Source organism: Alligator mississippiensis, chromosome 3 (genome assembly GCF_030867095.1).
Source record: "Alligator mississippiensis isolate rAllMis1 chromosome 3, rAllMis1, whole genome shotgun sequence".
NCBI lineage: Eukaryota > Metazoa > Chordata > Crocodylia > Alligatoridae > Alligator > Alligator mississippiensis.
Window position 1 is genome coordinate 79016709 of NC_081826.1, and position 17378 is coordinate 79034086.

At 40.2% G+C, this 17378-nt stretch overlaps 1 protein-coding gene across 21 annotated transcripts in view; it reads right to left on the reverse strand.

The window, feature by feature from the left end:
* Positions 1-17378, reverse strand: part of DTNA (dystrobrevin alpha) — a 395888-nt gene that overhangs the window by 114168 nt on the left and 264342 nt on the right. For 20 of the 21 annotated variants that reach the window (XM_059724115.1, XM_059724128.1, XM_059724116.1 and 17 more), the window contains 3 exons: positions 12492-12705; positions 3108-3193; positions 1259-1413 (listed from right to left, as the gene is read on the reverse strand). In XM_059724115.1, coding sequence (XP_059580098.1) covers positions 1259-1413; positions 3108-3193; positions 12492-12705 — 455 coding nt within the window. The remainder of the gene's footprint in view (positions 1-1258; positions 1414-3107; positions 3194-12491; positions 12706-17378) is intronic. The other variant, XM_059724131.1, reaches the window with a different exon arrangement.

The following is a 17378-nucleotide window of genomic DNA, read 5'->3' on the forward strand; positions in this document are numbered from 1 at the left end:
TCTTTGCAAGCTTTCGGGTACAGTTACTAGGCCTGTGCAAATAGAGAAGTATTCGTTTTGGATTGCGTTTTGGCTGATTCAGAAGACAATGATTCAATTCAGAAATTTGGATCATTGTCCCAATTGATTCGGCCGAGTTGGCTTTGGAAGATTTGGTGATTCGGCCATAGACTATAATGGGGAATCACTGAAATACCTATAGGTTTGTCAATCTTTGGCAGATCTGGATGAAAACAACAGGAACAGTAGCCCCTTCTGAGGGCATGAAGCCTGCTAAGTTTTAAGGATATAGATACAGGAGTTTCTGGAAAACTACACCTCAAACTGCTGAAAGCAAAACTCGTGTCACTTGTATGTGTTAAGGCAGATTTGGATGAAAACAGCAGGGATGGTAGCCTGTAACTGGGGGCCTTCCCAGTGCTGGTTAGATCTCTTCTCACCTACCTATTTCTGGGCGAGCCACTCACCCCTCTTTTGCTCGGGCAGAACCAGCTCATAAAAGGGACAGAAAGGGTGCAGACAGAGGCTTATGTGCTGTTTCTACGTCCCTCCCCCAGAGCACTGTGATTGGAAGGGGACTCAGGGAAAGATCACAGTCATGGGCCAGCTACAGATGTAAGTCTTTCCCCACCTGTTCCCCCTCTCTCTTCTCAGTTTCTGTTCCCCTGAAAGACTGCCTTCTGAAACTTGGAATCTTTTTCTGAATCGATTCAGAGGGCTTTTTTGGTCTCCCGATTTCATTCTGATTCGGTCGCTGAATCAAGCCAAATCTTCTCCAAATCGAATCAGTGACCAAAGCTTTGCACACCCCTAACAATTACCCTTCATCAGGCAGAGAGGAAGCATCTGCACATGATCTGCCTATGTCCTTAGACCAACAAGGCTACAACTGACACCCCTGAAATATTCCTTTAAATGGATTTTCAGCACTATCTTGATTTCTACTGAGACTTTCTGCAAGGGGAGTAGTACTATGATATCTAGCTTCCATTTTCAATAAAAAGAGGTGAAAATATGAAGTTCTTTTCTTGCTGGTGAATGCCAAGTGTTTATAATACCTCTGGTGTGAAGGCTACATTTAGGTTCTTGATTTAAGATGTGGTTATCTTCAAGGAGTTCAAGTCAGGCACACCCATGTAACAGGAAAACAGCATCAGCATGAACGAATGCTATGAAGGTAAACACATGTCTGTGTGTGCAAAATAGAGTGAAGGACAAATGACTGACAGCTTACTTCAGTGATGTCATGTTTTATTACCTGTTGAGAGAAACAGGATTTTGCCGATTGTTCTGTGTAACCAAACGAAGGACCCTCAAAGACCGCAGTAGGCAATTTAAGAACCTCCCGCAGAAACATGTCATACTTTCCATAAACCATCACTCCACTGGAATCTGAAATCATTGAGAAAATATCTGAGGGGGAAAAAAAGAAATGCAAGAAAAGGAAAGGTTTACTTTAGTTTAAGACATATGTCTGCTCTTATCTCAGTAACATCTAATGTGAAAGTAATGTGATTATAGACAATTATGCTTAGTTTATGGAAAACTCCATAAACCGTTTGCACCTTTACTTTTAGCCAGCTTGCCAGAAGCAAAGCAAAAATGTGCATGTGAGCATTGATCCAATTTTTATGTTAAAATATTCATGCATTCTCATGGCTTTGTGATGTCATTCTTTTGTAGCTGGTGCCTTATGCCTGGCATAAGGCAGTAACTTAGTCAGCTACAATGGATCTAATTTGACAAAATGTGTAACATCAAGTTTTTGCCCAGAAGCAACTTACCCTTTCAAATCTAAATTTTGGCAGAGTTTATTGCGTTGTTTGTTATTCTTGGGACACACAGAACAATGAACTTATTTGAAATGCTCTATTTGATTTAAATAACTTTTTCTGTCTTTTAATTATAATAATATAACTTGTACCATTATTTATTATTCTACAGCTTCACATTTCTCTTCTTTTGCTTTTGTTGTTGTTTTCAATGGAAAAATCCACTTTCTGACTTAAGAACTGTTTAGTAGGATTCAAGGCTTGGTAGAATATTCTAACTTAAGAAACCATGAACATATTTTAGACTGTGGTGGATCACCTATGCAATTCTAAATGATAGAATATCACCCTAAATGCATGTGGATGGAAATCTCAAGCCCTGGAGACTGCTATTGGAAAAACAGTGTGGCATGATAGCCTGCCACTGCATAGATTCTGTTGCTTTAATAAGAAGGCCAAGGGAAACCAATATCTGTCCCTAGTGTCTACCTGTACCCAATATATGTATAACCAATATCTGTCTATAAATGAGGAGAAAAAAGAAAAAAAAAATCATTTAACTCTAGATAAGATGAACCAAAGGACAACAGCAGGGGCAACTGGTGCTTCCCGAATCTGGGAGGGGGTACCCGATCGCTGACGGGGGAAGTAGGTTCCCCAGCAGCTGATTGCCAAGGCCGGAATCACCAGCGGCAAAACCAGAAGTGCACTTCCACTGGGACTTCCGGTTTCACAGCTGGCACTTCCAGGGGGTGCATGGCCAATCTCAGTGGATGCACATGCAGCCACATACACCCCATATGCATCACCAATGGACAACAGCACAAAAGATGATGTGTTTTAGTGCTTCTGTGGATAGACTATACCCTGGTTGGGTGTCTTTGGGAAATGGGAATGTACCCTGTAAGGTAGAAGGAAGAGATATGTATCCTGGAAAAGAATCTCAACAGTGTAAAAAAGATATTGATATTTAAGTGTGAAAAAGGGGCTAGGTGTTATGAAAGAGGAATGCAAGGAAACTGCCAAATGATACCTCATACTGTTGGAAACCTGATGCATTTCACTGTAGTTATAAAGTTCTTTGAATTCAATCAACCCAAAAAGAAACTAAATTTGCATTGCTTTTATCAGAATCAATGTAGCTTGGCTCCAAATATTGAAAATGCACTTGAAGCTCAGTCTGAACAGTAAAGTGGACTTATCTGAATGCGTGAATTGGTACTGATACCAATGACAGCATCATCAAACCAAAACTTTCTCTAATCACCACAGACACTGCTACTAAAGACCCACAACAATGAATACCAGATATGCATATACATAAAAAAGACTTACATCTTAATTTGTCCATGATCTTTCCTCCACAAAGAGTCGCCAAAGCCATTTTGACAGCAAAAACAGAAATTTTACCATGTCCTTCCCTGTTCAACAATAAAAAGTTTTTATGTGGTATTATCTAAACAGGACCATTACACATTTTAACCCTATGACATATTATGCAAAATGCACACTCCTTTAAATTCAGTCTTTGGTTTCTTTAGGGAGAACACACAATGAAAAACTGTCTTCCATAATTTTCACAGACCTTCTTAGAACTTCAATACTAAGCTGCTGGAACAATTTTAGCATATTGGTCAGCACATTACGCACTGAGATAATGATGATTACTGGTGCTATAGGAGTAAATAAAGGCTGCAATCAACCTAAGGGCTCAGTATGCTTGGTTTGTTATATACAGAGACTTCCTGTCCCAGAAGAAGGAAAACAAAGGGAATGGCTAAGGATCATGTGGTTGCACAGATTAGCTATTGTGCACCATCCGCCTTTTCTATTATATATAGATCCCATGAACTCCTAGAAAGCATTTTATTTAAAAATGATCAGTAAGGGCTCTAATATAAAACCCACTGGAGTCAACAGGAGTCCATTTGTTTTCAATGGACTTTGGATCAGACCTATTCTGACACAACCTAATTAAAAAAAAAAAATCTTACTTTTAAATGTCTCCTTTTGGCCCAGCGCGCATTTACCATACTGCAGCACTCACTAATGGTAAACCTAGTTTCATTAGTACCACACAACCATGCAGAACCATCCCCTCTTCCCTGGTAGAGTAATGGCACAACACATTTGTTCTATGGAGTAGTTAAGAATCTAGCTATATTTACTTTCAAACAATTCTATTAAACACACAAACACATAAGAGCATATCAGGTACAGGAAAAAAGGTGCAACAGTTTTCCTACATATCCAGTCATGTCTCAGTTAAACGATAAGAATTTTTTTCTTCCTGGAAGAAACACATTTGTGTATTTGTAGGGTCTGTAGACAATGTGCATCTTAACGTGTTGATCTTTTTACTCAACCATGCCAATGCAATCAATGACAAACACTAGCTGCTTCAGTTCCATACCAAAGTCCTGCAGACCCTCAGTGACTGCCTATTGTACAGAAGCCTTGGTACAGTATATTACAGCTGCTGGGTTAGCATATTCCATCCTCATTATAAGGTTCTATGCTTTAATTTCTAAAACTAAATTCTCTTGGTGTGTAAAAAAAACCCAACCAAAACCACCCTAGTAGAAGGCTATCACACACAGCAACATGAATATGCTACAATAGATAATTCCATTTAAAAAGTAGCAATATACTATCTAAAGATCCCCTGGTTTTATATTAACTTTTTTTGGTAGCTAGATTTTAAAATTTTGAGTTTGTCAATTCCCCAGCATTTCCTTGCAAGACAGTTAATGCACAAAATCAAACTGGAGCAACATTTATCTATTATCCAAAATCTGTGGTATTATCTTCCTTAAATTAAAGCACAGGCAAGATGTTCACATCACCATCATATAAAAATTCTTGGTTCAATGTCAGGCAATACTCTCCAGTCTTATAAAGTAACAAACTCACTTTACCTCCTGCTTATGGGACAATAGGAGTGCATGTGCATTATACAATATTAGGGTGGTTAAACTATGCCATAAACTCTTCTATCTTTATTCCATCACAGGACACAAGTATAAGGATTTATAAGTGATGGAACTGTCTCTTTCCAAGGTACTTCAAACTGCAGTAATAATAGCCAGGAAACAAGATGTGGAAATTTAATGTGTAGTCCACATATACAGAATGGCTCTATTGCTAGTCAATCATCATTTTAATAATCAATCATCCTTTTAATGGAGAAAATTGCATTTGCCAGAACAAAGAGATAACCTAATTTTCTAAGTAGTCATCCCATGGTCCCTTTGCTAAGCACCAAAGCAAAGTAAGATGTGCATAATATTCATGCAGAATTAAGAAATGAAGTTATGTGATTCACTGCTATGATGACTTCAGAGTTTACAGAGTGAGTGCCTTTTGGCATTTCCTAACTGATCACGCATTACAGCTCAGTCAACAAAATTCCCCTTTCATTCCATTTGAAACATTAGAGATTCTACCTTACTGCAATGCTTCTAAGCTTGCTTAAACTATTTTTCTTTGCCAAAAAGTGAAATAGAGCAGACAAAAATAAACTAACTGCTGCAGCAGTTAAGAATGTAAGGATACATAAACAGCAATCATTGATAATGCAATTTTATTGGTTCATATTATCTTTTTCATTTTTGTCTCTGTTTTCTTTGTTAAACCTCAGAAGATTAAAAACATATGATAAAGCACTATGTACCACTCCCATGGTTCCACACTTTACACATGTGTACTCACACTGGGCCAGATTGTTCACTGGTCTAAATTAATGATCCTTTTTGCGCATCACTTCAGAGTCCTTTGTCAATTTTTCTATACACAGTATTTTGGATCAACGTACTTGCCTGCTTTTCAAATACCTGTTCAATGTAAGAAAAATAAATGGTAAGAGGAAACAACTGCATTCTTAACTGGTAATGAAGGAATTCAATGAAGATAAGCTTTGCTGGAAATGCTGTAGAGTTGGCTACTTTTTTTAAGTTGTTTTGGTTTTATTTAGTTAGAGGATCATATTTCTGAATGGTGGACATGTTAACTTGCCTTTAGCTTTCCACCGCAGAGCCAGAAGCTTTTCCTACACTTGAATAATTATGGGAGCAGGGGAGATGGAAATGGAACATGTTACGTTTAAATTGTGAATCTCTCAGTCTGAATTGATTGGTTTTGACACACTATTTTGTATCAGTAATTTGTATTCATAAATACATAACAAGAGTTAGTGTAAATTCAATTTGCCCACCAAAATGTATATATACGCATGACTGCTGACTGGACAGGATAATGGGGTCTAAGACTTTCCAGTGTCCCTAGGGCCCAGAAATGCTTCAAGCAGTTCTGCTCAGCAATAAAGCTCCTCTCTATTAGCAGCATTAAGGCCTCCTGGGGAAAGTGCAACTGCATAAGAGCAAGTAGCCCAGCCACTGGATGATAGCAGCATGTAGTTCTATATTGAACTCGGTGCTCCTTGAGTGAAGCTTTAAAAAAATCTCCCCAGCTTACGTTGCATGACTTAGTGTTGCTAGGAAAAGAAGGCGACACCAGAAAAGATTTTGATTTAATACTTTTCATATGGAAGAAGTTACAGAACAGGACCATCAGGTTTCTGCCTTCATTAGGGTTATCTGAGAAGTTCTACTTGCCCCATGTGCATCTATTTCCAAGAGACTCTGTGCAGGGTGGGACCGGGGAGGACTGTTGCAAGAGCAGGCACTCCTGTCTGCTTCAGGCTTATCAGATAACCCTAATGGAGACTGGAGTACACATGTGTGCTGCTACACTTCCCAGTTTGCTTGTGCGCCTGGCACATAGACAAATTGATACAAAACACAGTGTCAAAACCAATCAATTCAGACTCAGAGATTCGCAATTTAAATGTAACATATTCCCCATCCACCTCCCCTGCTCCCATAATATTCAAGTGTAGGAAAAGCCTCTGGCTCTGGGGTGGAAAGCTGAAGGCAAGTCGACATGTTCACCATTCAGAAATACGACCCTCTAGCTAAAATAAACCAAAACAACTTAGAAAAAATAGCCAACTCTACAGCATTTCCAACAGGGCTTATCTTCATTTAATTCCTTCATTACCAATTAAGAATGCAGTTGTTTCCACTTACCATTTATTTTCCTTACATTGAACAGGTATTTGAAAAGCAGGTGAGTTACACCCATTTGTGAACCACTGAGGTAAGCTGAAGGAGCACCAAATTAGAAAAGTTGTGGAGGGAGGCCCCGAGTCTAAAAAAGTTGAGAACCACTGACATAGACCAATATAGCAGCTCCTGTAGCAATATCATACATATGCACGTATGCGTGCACATGTGCACTCACAGTCCATAGAAAATACAATATCGGCCAAGGCACTAGAGTAATTCCATACTGTTTCAAAGAAAAAAATCCCGTATCTTCTTAAACAGGCATTATAGCAGAGCATAAGGTTCTCTCTTTAAATGTCTGAACAAGACATATAAGACACTGCCTGATGGTACTAAAAGGATCATGTGACATTAAGTGCACGACACTTCTGGGTTCACGTACACACAAACCAGCAACACCTAGTGTGGGGTACTTAGCATTACATTTGTCTCAGCGAATAATAATGAATTAAAAAACCTCCACATTTTTATAAGAATGACCAACACAATAACAAATAATAAATAATAATAAATAAATGAAAACCTTACTAAGAAAACACCTAACAGTAAGCAGCAGGGAAAGAAGGGGAGCAGAGACTGCAGGGGAGAGCGAGGGATGGGGGAAGAGGGCAAAGTGGTGGTGAGAAGGCAAGGGCAGAGGTTGCTGGGGCAGGTAACATGGGCAAAAAGCACTGTGACGGGAAAAGCTGCAGGGGGCAAATGTGATTGGGGGACAAGAGTTGGGGGCATCCCAAGCCAGCTGCCTCCTGGCTGCCCCACTGCAGCAATGGTGGGGATGAATTTAAAACAACCCTCCAAAGGAAACAACAAAATTTATAAATTTTCTCTCTATAGACCCTAATTATTGGAGGGGGAGAAGGGATCCTGAATTCAATGCCTCTCTGGCCAAGGGAAAATCACCCCAATTCCCTTCGACTCCTTCAGTTCTGGGACACTGGACAGGTTTATTACCTTATAGCTAGCAGGAGCCAGAACTCACCCAGCCCTGATCAGTCAGTGTTTTCAAAAAGACACTCTGTTTCAGACACTGTTTCAGTCTACCAGACTCTGCTCCTGTTCACAGAGAGTTTTCTCAAAACACTTCCCTCTGGGCCTGATTCACACACACTCCAACCTACAGATCTATCCAGCTATAACCAGGTTGAAAATGCCATAAGGGAAAACATAATGGAGAAAACAAAAGAAAAACAAGCCTAGCATCTGCTGTGTGGTTTGGAAAGGCAGCATATTTATCCTATTAGATTGACACATAGAAAAACTGATTTTATAGTTGACTAGACATGAAGCATAGGCTATTTTTATTAAGCTGTAGCATCACTTTCAAAGGGAATAGAATTTCTTCAGATGTTTATGGGGTTCCTTAATATCTTAATTGTGGCAGTAAACTCTGAACTGTCAGGGGCTATAATTATGAGTTTCTATTCTCATAGATATAGTTTAATAAGGAAATTAATTGGAATCAAGCAGAGCTCTTTCATTCTGTGCAGCAACACATGTAATGGCCAAATCTCTGAACAGCACTTTTTGCAAATTCTCTTCCTTTTAATGCTTACCTGGACTGTGCACCTAGCATCAATTAGCAGAAGTTGAGGGGGCAGGGAATTTAACATTTTACAGCTATGACAGCAGGCAGGTGAAAAGCTCCCCTCGGAACATATGCTAAGCTTCTTTACAGGATGTCTCCAGTAAGAGTCCAGTGTATATTTGGTCAGAGGTTTTAAGCTTTCACCCTTCCATTAAAAAATAAAGCCCTACCAGTTAGATTTTGTACAGTCTGGAGACAGAAATTTGGTTCATAATGCAGACTCCCAATAGGTAGTTAAGCAAACTACAACCTCCTTGTCAATGCAGGTATGTACAGAAACATCTCAATTTCAAATGGAATAAGTAAAGAGGCGAATAGCAGCTTGCAACATATTCCACATCATGACAACGAAGATGTTTTGAGAAGTACTGTGCTGGATTAGACCACCATTCCATCTAGGCTGGTATCAGGTCCCTGACAAAAGTATGTGGTAAACTGTTCAGTGGGAAAGTCTGAAGTCAGCATCGTGTTGTATAGCAATATAATAAACTGATGCAAGTGCAGGCATCACTTCATGACTGCAGCTCACGACTTTGAGCAAAATAATTGACCAATATTCGTGTGGGATCTCAGTAATTACAAGAGCACATTAACCATGCATTAGTCCAGCTGTCTGAATATCTGATCTTCATCCTCTATTTATTGTTCTCTTATTTTCCTAAGCTTCTCTATCACATGATGAATTACACATATTGACTGGACACTGAATGGAACAGCATTTTTCTTTAGGTGTTTTAATTCTGTTGACTTTTAATTTCACAGTTCCCTCTTGTTTCTGTGTTATGACAAAGGGTGGAGTCAACCTACTTTCATGTGACATACTACACACTTCTGTATTTCCCCCTCTTTTTTACTACTTTCAGAATTAAGCACAGATAACCTTGCTTATCTGAAAGTCCCAGGAAACCCACAAAATCTTGTAAAATGTAGTATTTGTAAAATCAAGTTTGTGCAGAAAGTTTTAAATCTGCTCCTTCCCGCTCTTGAAAGCTTTCTGCACAATTTTCCACTGTTGCCAGGCTTGCCCCCAACTGAATGGCCATAGAATAGGAGTAAATGCCTATGAGACTAAGTTATATCAATCAGATTCATCTAGAATAGAGCTGCCCAACTTCTGAATAGCTGGGAGTTGCAAGCTGTACCACGTGGCCTCTCTGCTCCCATGCAGCACAGGCCTCTACAGCATGCTGCATCATACTACAGTTTCCCACTCCCCACCCCTTTCTCCCTTCAACGCTGTGCTGCAGTGCATGGGCCTTCCTGCACTGCAGAGAGGTTTGCAGCTTCCCAGGCCATGGGCTCTCTGAGATCCGGGAGGCAGAAGCAGGAAGTAAAGGCTGGGGGAAGGTGTGAAAACCCAGAGACTCTGGTGGCAGCAAAAGGAGTAATAGGGAGAGGACACCTAGACCAGGAGCTCAGGGGCTGTGAGTTAACTTCTCATAGGTCAGATGTAGCCTGTGGACTGCCAGCTAGAAAGCCCTCCTCCAGAAGAAACAGCTATACGCTAGCTCCAGACAATCCAGACAACAGAGGAAGCTGCTTTGCTTTCAAAAGCTCTGTCTGGAGCTGGAAGATCTGCAGCCCAGATTCCTAGCATGGTACAATTTAAAGACTCATAATCTGTGAGGTACCTATATTGATGGGATTATAAATGTAACATCTTAGTGTGCTGGAGTTTAAACCCTGGATACACTTGAGACTACTGTTAGTCTTTGCTTGTATGAAAGTCTCACCCTATATATACCTCTAATCTGTTCTATTCCCCTTTTCATTGTGTTACCCTCTGTCTGTCTTCCATGAAATGAACATAACTGAATGCCCTTTTTGGCCTACCTTCAGCAATGAGGGCTCAGACACCCAAAACCTGTCTGCCCAAGAATAGACCACTGAACTGCCTTTTGTCACAGAGAACCCGGTTCTTATTTATACCAAGACCATTTTGCATGCAGTGCTATGGCACTGAAAGACAGGTGGCTGGATTTTTGAAAGGGCATTGCCAAGTGGACAGAACTGAACACAAGTATATGCCAATTTACACTTACTTACACAAATTCAAATCCTTACACAAATTTACACATCATCAAATTAATCGGAGACCAAGGACAGTGGGCAGTATCTTCCATTATAGGGGTAAAAGACAGGTAAAAGAGCTGTCATACTTAAAACAAGCTCTGCATCCGTTTTTCACCACTGAACTTGCTGCACTGTTTGTTAGGAGAAATTCATTCTCATTTTTGTATCAACCCCCAGAATGCTCTCAGCACAGTGGAGCCAGTGCAATTCTCCTTTGGAAGGGGAATAGAGCAAGTATGTGCAGGGATGAGCATCCCCTGCCTGCCTGCTTCAGAGCCCCTCCTCCAAGTGTTGAGTTGGAGTGGGGAGACTGATGGATTTGCTTTCTTATGGATCCACAGGGCATTTCCACATCCAGTGTCTTTGGGAAATGACATACTGTTAGGTCCTACATCAGGCAGTTCAGTTTCAGCACAGGAGTTAGAAGTGGAAGGGCTAATCTGAGCCCCGAGTAAGGATTTTTTTCTTGAAACCCTCTAATTCACTCCCTAGGAGAGCTTCATTTGGATCACTGCCATTTGTAGGGAAGATAGAAGCTCTGCCTTTTAAGTATATTTAGTCTCACCATTTAAAAACAGAGGAGTAAATACTTTGCCTCTATTTTCCTGTAAGATCCTGAGATGTATGGCTGGTGTCTTTACCCAGCTAAAGCACCAAAACAAACACACTGTCATAGCTCTCGCTCCCACAGCCCTTGGGCTTTCTTTGTGCTTTCAACAGGATTGCAGTTTACTTGCAGCACACACCAGTGCACATGTTTAGGAATCTTCATTTTCCTCCATTTCCTATCACAGTCACAAATTCAAGGTTTTGCATAAATTAAAATGTCCTGTTTTACTGCCTTCCAAAGGAAAAAAATAATCCTGAAGGCTACAGTTTCACATCCCACTGACTATTTTTCCCTTTGAGGGGGCAGGAAGGGAGGCTGGATGCAGGTACACTATGCCTCTGCAGCTTTGTCATGTGGAACCACTGCCTTTTCCCCCAGCTGTTGCCATGGTGACTAAACTCAGGCTCTGAAAGGGGCACAATACTGAGCACCAAGTCCATCTTGTGTGAGTATGGGATGAGGGGTAAGGGGGAGGGAGACATTTTAATGCTTCTCAAACAATATTTTCAGCTTGTGCATTTTCAGAATACAAACAGTAAAAAGGTAATAGGTAATTTGCTTCTGTCAAACTAAAAGGCTGTTCTCAATTATTCTGTTTTGAGATTTCAAGCTATTCAGATGCTTTTAAGAACAGCACTAACATGCTGATGTTTGTGGATCCAATAAACATAATATATGTACACAGCAGACACAGTACACTTGCATCTCTAATATTAAAATAGGAATCAATCTCCATCTTGAGCTCACCCTTCTTACACTTAGTTATGGCAATAAATGGTCTGGGCAGTAATGAACAGGAATTTTATTGCCACTTCTAGATCTTTATCCTATATTTGCCATGGTCTCGTAACAGGCTGTATTAGAGCCAGGAAATAGGCACAAGCCAGGAAAAAAATGCTCATAGCTGCAAGAACTTGAAGCAAAATGAGTTCTCTCAAAATAAGGAATTACTAACCCATGTCACTACCATAGAAACATAGCAAAGGGTTCAGGTCTCTGACATGCCAATATATAACAATGCAAGTTAAGAAGGGAAGTGACAATATTTTAGGAATAGTCCCATTCCTATATAAACTCCTAGAGTGAGTTAGGAATAACCTTGTTGATGACATCAGAGTTATTCTGGATTCAACTGATTATAATTGAGAACAGAACCAAGATCCTTTATTCTAGTTTCCCTAGACTTACTGAGCACCAGTTAATCATCCATTATTTTGAGCAGGAATTTGAGTTAGCTCATCTGTTTTTCTGAGCTGCATGAGAAAGAGGCAAAAATTGATCATAATACATAGAGAAGCTTATATGGATGATAAAGGGAAACTTACGGATCAAAGGCTGCTAGCAGGAAGTTAAGCAGTAAGCTGATGGATTGCTCCACATTGATCTGGTGAGTGGTTGGCATCCGTTTGTTGAGCTGGTAGAAAATAGTTGAAAGCACGGCTTCCAGACGAGCCACATTCAGTTCTAAGCTTGGGTCCAGGTTATTCAATGCATTTTCTCGCAAGGCTTCTATAACGTTCCAAATGTCCACCAGATGCACTATGCACAATTGGAGAACAGCCATCAAATATAAACAATATTCCCCATAAGTCATTGAAAAAATAAATCAACTGTGCTACAGTAGGTTGACAAAGTCCACTCAGGTCAGATGGTATTTTTATATATTAATACATCTACTGTATTTTCCCCATCGTAGTGTTTAAACTACTCAGGAGAACAGTGGGGGTGGGGGAAGGGAAAAGCCTAAATATGCTGATAACAAATAATAAGCAAACCGATATTAATGAGAGAGATCCGGTCATGAGAGATCAACAGTAGTTGTGAATATGGCTATAATTCACGAAAGCATTTTGTATTCATGAAAACACTTCATTAGATGCTTAAGTTTCTTTAAATGGATGTGACTTAAGCATGTTCCTAATTTTCATCCTGAAACACATCTATATGACTAACAGCTTGGAAATTTTCTTATTTAATTTATGTAGTAGGTCTAATTTTCAAAAGTTCCTAAGAAAGCTACATGCAACTAGCAATGACTTTCAAACTTACACACTTTGAAAAATCCTACTCATCAGTGTATGTCAGAATGAGAGTGTTTCATAAAAGCAGAATGTATTATACTGAGTCTGGCACACTAGTTACAATTTTGAAACAAAAGTACTGTAGTAATGATTAACATATATTTCATTCTTTTAAATACACTTGTGAAATGTTTTGTAAAATCTTTTCTTCCTTTTTAAGTTCCTGCCCAAACTGAATTTTAGCTTAAAAGGAAGTAGCTTAAAAGGAAAAATGAAAGCCCCTATGCATCTTAATTTTACTGTGGCAATATTACCGGATCACTACAAATCAAAATTTCCAGTCTAAAACTGATAGATCATTCCAAATGGAAGAAAATTGCTCCAGCTGAAAAATCTACATTTATCTGAATTATTTGGGTGTTTTTCCTAAACCTGAATAACATCCCTACTGAACTGCTTCTATTTCATAAATCACATTCAGTAAAACTACGTGGTCATAATACAGGTTTTTTTTTATTATAGTGGTAACATATATCTTATATCGCAACCTGAGAATTTTGTTGTACCCATCATACAACATGTCATGATATATCTGCACATAGAAAATGAAGTCTATTGTTATAGATACAGAAATATTGTTTCAGTTCTTCCAATCACAATTAATCACGTGTCAGACACCAGTATGTTGACAGCATCTCAAGTGCCAGCATAAAAAACGACCACAGCAAGTTCACAGCTAGTCTCTGAAACAATGTTTCTATTCAAACTTTCTGGCTTTTACGAAATGCATAATGGTACTGGGTGGATAAGTGAAACTGAATATACTAGCCTACTTTACATTTTATTACATTATATTTCCCTCTCAGTGGGTTAACAGCAGCAGAACCCATTTTATATATTGGATGCATGTACTTTTCTGGGAAAGGCTGCATGATACAGTTCCATGCTTGGTGCAATTTGAAATCTTAGGTCTCTGTTTTAAAAGGAAACCTTTATAGGCAACCTTGGACACCTTCAGCAGTGTAGTTGAAGGGTCCTCCTGCACCCAACTAGATAGAGGACACAGTTAGACGTTCATTATTTTTTCTGCTCCCATTACCTATTCTCCAATTGGAGGAGGGGTGTTACTCCATTAGAAGTGTTGGAGTAGAGCTCAAATTCATTTTCCATAGATTTCCTAGTGCTAGCAAACCCTCTTGACTTCCAGAAACTCACAACAATAAGGCAAACAGGGTTTAAAGGAAGCTACATAACCTCAAATGAAAGTGTCTTTAAACAGACAGCACATCTCTGGGAATAAAGTAAATCTAAATAATTAACCCAGTATTCAGAGACAGATTGGGGAACATAGAAAGTAGCAGAAGTTAGGCTGGCTCAGGGTCAAGGAGAGATGAATCAATAAGTACTTTTTGCTGACTCATGGAAGGGCAGGTAACAGGCTGCTGAATGATGGGGATAATGGGCTTAATTCAGGTTGCATCACCTTAATTGGAAGGTAAATGTAATCAAAAGACAGCAAACCCAAGCATGTAGCTTCAGCATAGTTCCATGGTGTAGTTCTACATACCTAGTCTATGGAATGATGGTCTAGTTCTCGGGGTAGTTCAGACTAAATGGCTGGACCAAGCAAGTTCTTCTCCAGTAATTCAACCAGTTGGGTTTCAGGAATTCCTTCCACTCAAGCAATTTAGCTTTGAGTAGTGCATGCTAGTGCCAAAATATTAGATGTATAAGGAATGGGGACAATACCTGAGAAGAGGGAAAGAGGCTAAAGTGAGGCTTAGAACGTTATTTTTTGTGTGGGCTGGGCCTCCTATTTTAGGTGCTGGGGGAATACTTTTCATGGATTTTTCCTTTTCCCAAAGTATTATTCATTATGTAGTAATATACCAATCGACCTGGGGGAAGTGGGCAGCGGAGTCCCCCAGGCTCGGTCCTTGGGCCTGCACTGTTCAATTTCTTTATCAGCGATTTGGACGACAGGGTGAAAAGCAACCTGTTCAAATTTGCTGATGATACCAAAATTTGGGGTGAGGTGGGCATGCTAGTAGGGAGGGAAAGACTGCAGAAAGACCTGGATAGGTTGCAAGGGTGGGCTGACAAAAACAGGATGCGTTTCAATACGGACAAGTGCAGGGTGCTGCACTTGGGCAATAGTAACCAGCGGCACACTTATAAGACGGGAAACTCCCTTCTTGAGAGCACAGAGGCAGAAAGGGATCTCGGAGTCATCATTGACTCCAAGATGGACATGGGCCGACAATGCGAGGTCACGGTCGGCAGGGCTAACTGGACCCTATCGTGCATCCACAGGTGCATTTTGAGTAGGGCCAAGGAGGTGATCCTCCCCCTCTACGCGACACTGGTTAGGGTGCAGCTGGAGTACTGTGTCCAGTTCTGGGCATCCCACTTCAAGAGGGATGTGGACAACATTGAGAGGGTCCAGAGGAGGGCCACCCGCATGATCCGGGGACAGCAGGGCAGACCCTACAATGAGAGGCTACGGGACCTGAACCTGTTCAGCCTTCACAAGAGAAAGCTGAGGGGGGACCTTGTGACCATCTATAAACTCACTAGGGGGAACCAGAAGGGTTTGGGGGAGACCTTGTTTCCCATAGCGCCCCCCCGGGATAACAAGGAATAACGGCCACAAGTTGTTGGACAGTAGGTTTAGATTAGACATCCATAGGAAATACTTCACAGTCAGGGCAGCTAGGATCTGGAACCAACTTCCAAGGGAAGTGGTGCTGGCTCCTACCCTGGGGGTCTTTAAGAAGCGGCTCGATGCCTACCTGGCTGGGGTCACTTGAGCCCAGTTTCCCTCCTGCCCAGGCAGGAGGTTGGACTTGAAGATCTACAAGGTCCCTTCCGACCCTACTTCTATGGTTCTATGACCAGTATTTGTATTCAATTACTAGGAAGGGAGATGTTCAAAGGCTAGTAGACCTGTGACTAATTAGCAGCACCTTAACACATTTAAAAGAGAGGATAATGCTAATGTTGAATCTGAAAGTCTCCCATACCTCTTGTGTTCCCCAGTATGTCACAGAACATACCACAAAGCTAAGAAAAAACTTTATGTCAAAAGATACAATGACTTATTTTATTGCCAAAAAACCCTCTCCTTGGAAAATGTCATGCATTTGTACTATAAATATTTATTTGTGTATGTTTTTAGAAATATTTTGGTTCAGTTTGAAGCTGTCTCAACAAACATCCTATTCCACAATTATGTTTTGATGTTTATCTATGGGCCTCCAGGTGCTTTACTGGGATTGAAAAGTATTATTTCCCCTATTTTACACAAAGAAATTGTAGCCCAGGGATGCTAAAATAAGCATTTTCAAAGGTGTCTACTCAAATATTGCAGACTCTAGAACATGGTACACTTCTGAAAACATTAACTAGGTGACTTGTTCAAAGAGTTGAGACTAGAACCTTGTTCTCCCAGTCCTAAACTAAGCCATTCAATCCTGTGCTTCAGTGTTAAGAAGGGCCATTTGTTCTCTTCAACAAGAATCTACTATGACCTTCAATAATTTAGGAATAACTATCAGAACTTGGCATAACTGGGTAAAAAGGGCCTGGTTTTGCACCAAGGAATTAATACTGACTCTACTGACCAAATAGATTCCTGGTCCACCTCAATTTTCTTGGTATAGGTAGTTAGCCCCGTGAGACTGAAGTCAGAGAGAAGGTGGGACAACACAGCACCTTAGAGATTAATTTATTATGAGAAGCATAAGTTTACATAGGTGACAGCCTACTTTGTTAGTTGTTACGAACACTAGACTTGCAGAGAGCAGAGGCACTAAAAATAGAAAGGAAAAATGTAATTTACATACAAAGGATATGGAGAGGTGGAAAAAAGGACAGGGGAGGGTACAGCTGAGAGAAGTGAAGGTGGAATGAGATCAAAAGTGATAAACAAAGCAGTTAACCCACTGAAGGACACAGGGGTTATAAAAGCTAGTACATGTAGTGGGATAAAAATCTGGAGTCTCTGTTAAGACCATACTTAACGTAAACCAATCTGTGGAGAATTTCTTGTTTTGCAATTTCATGTTCAAGTTAGCTTTTAATGCTCCACTGTTTAAGAACAGCTACTCTGAAGGCAGTGATGGTCTCCCATTTCCTGTCTGTACACTACCTAACCTAATAAGACCTTAATATTCATTGATGCTTTGAGCA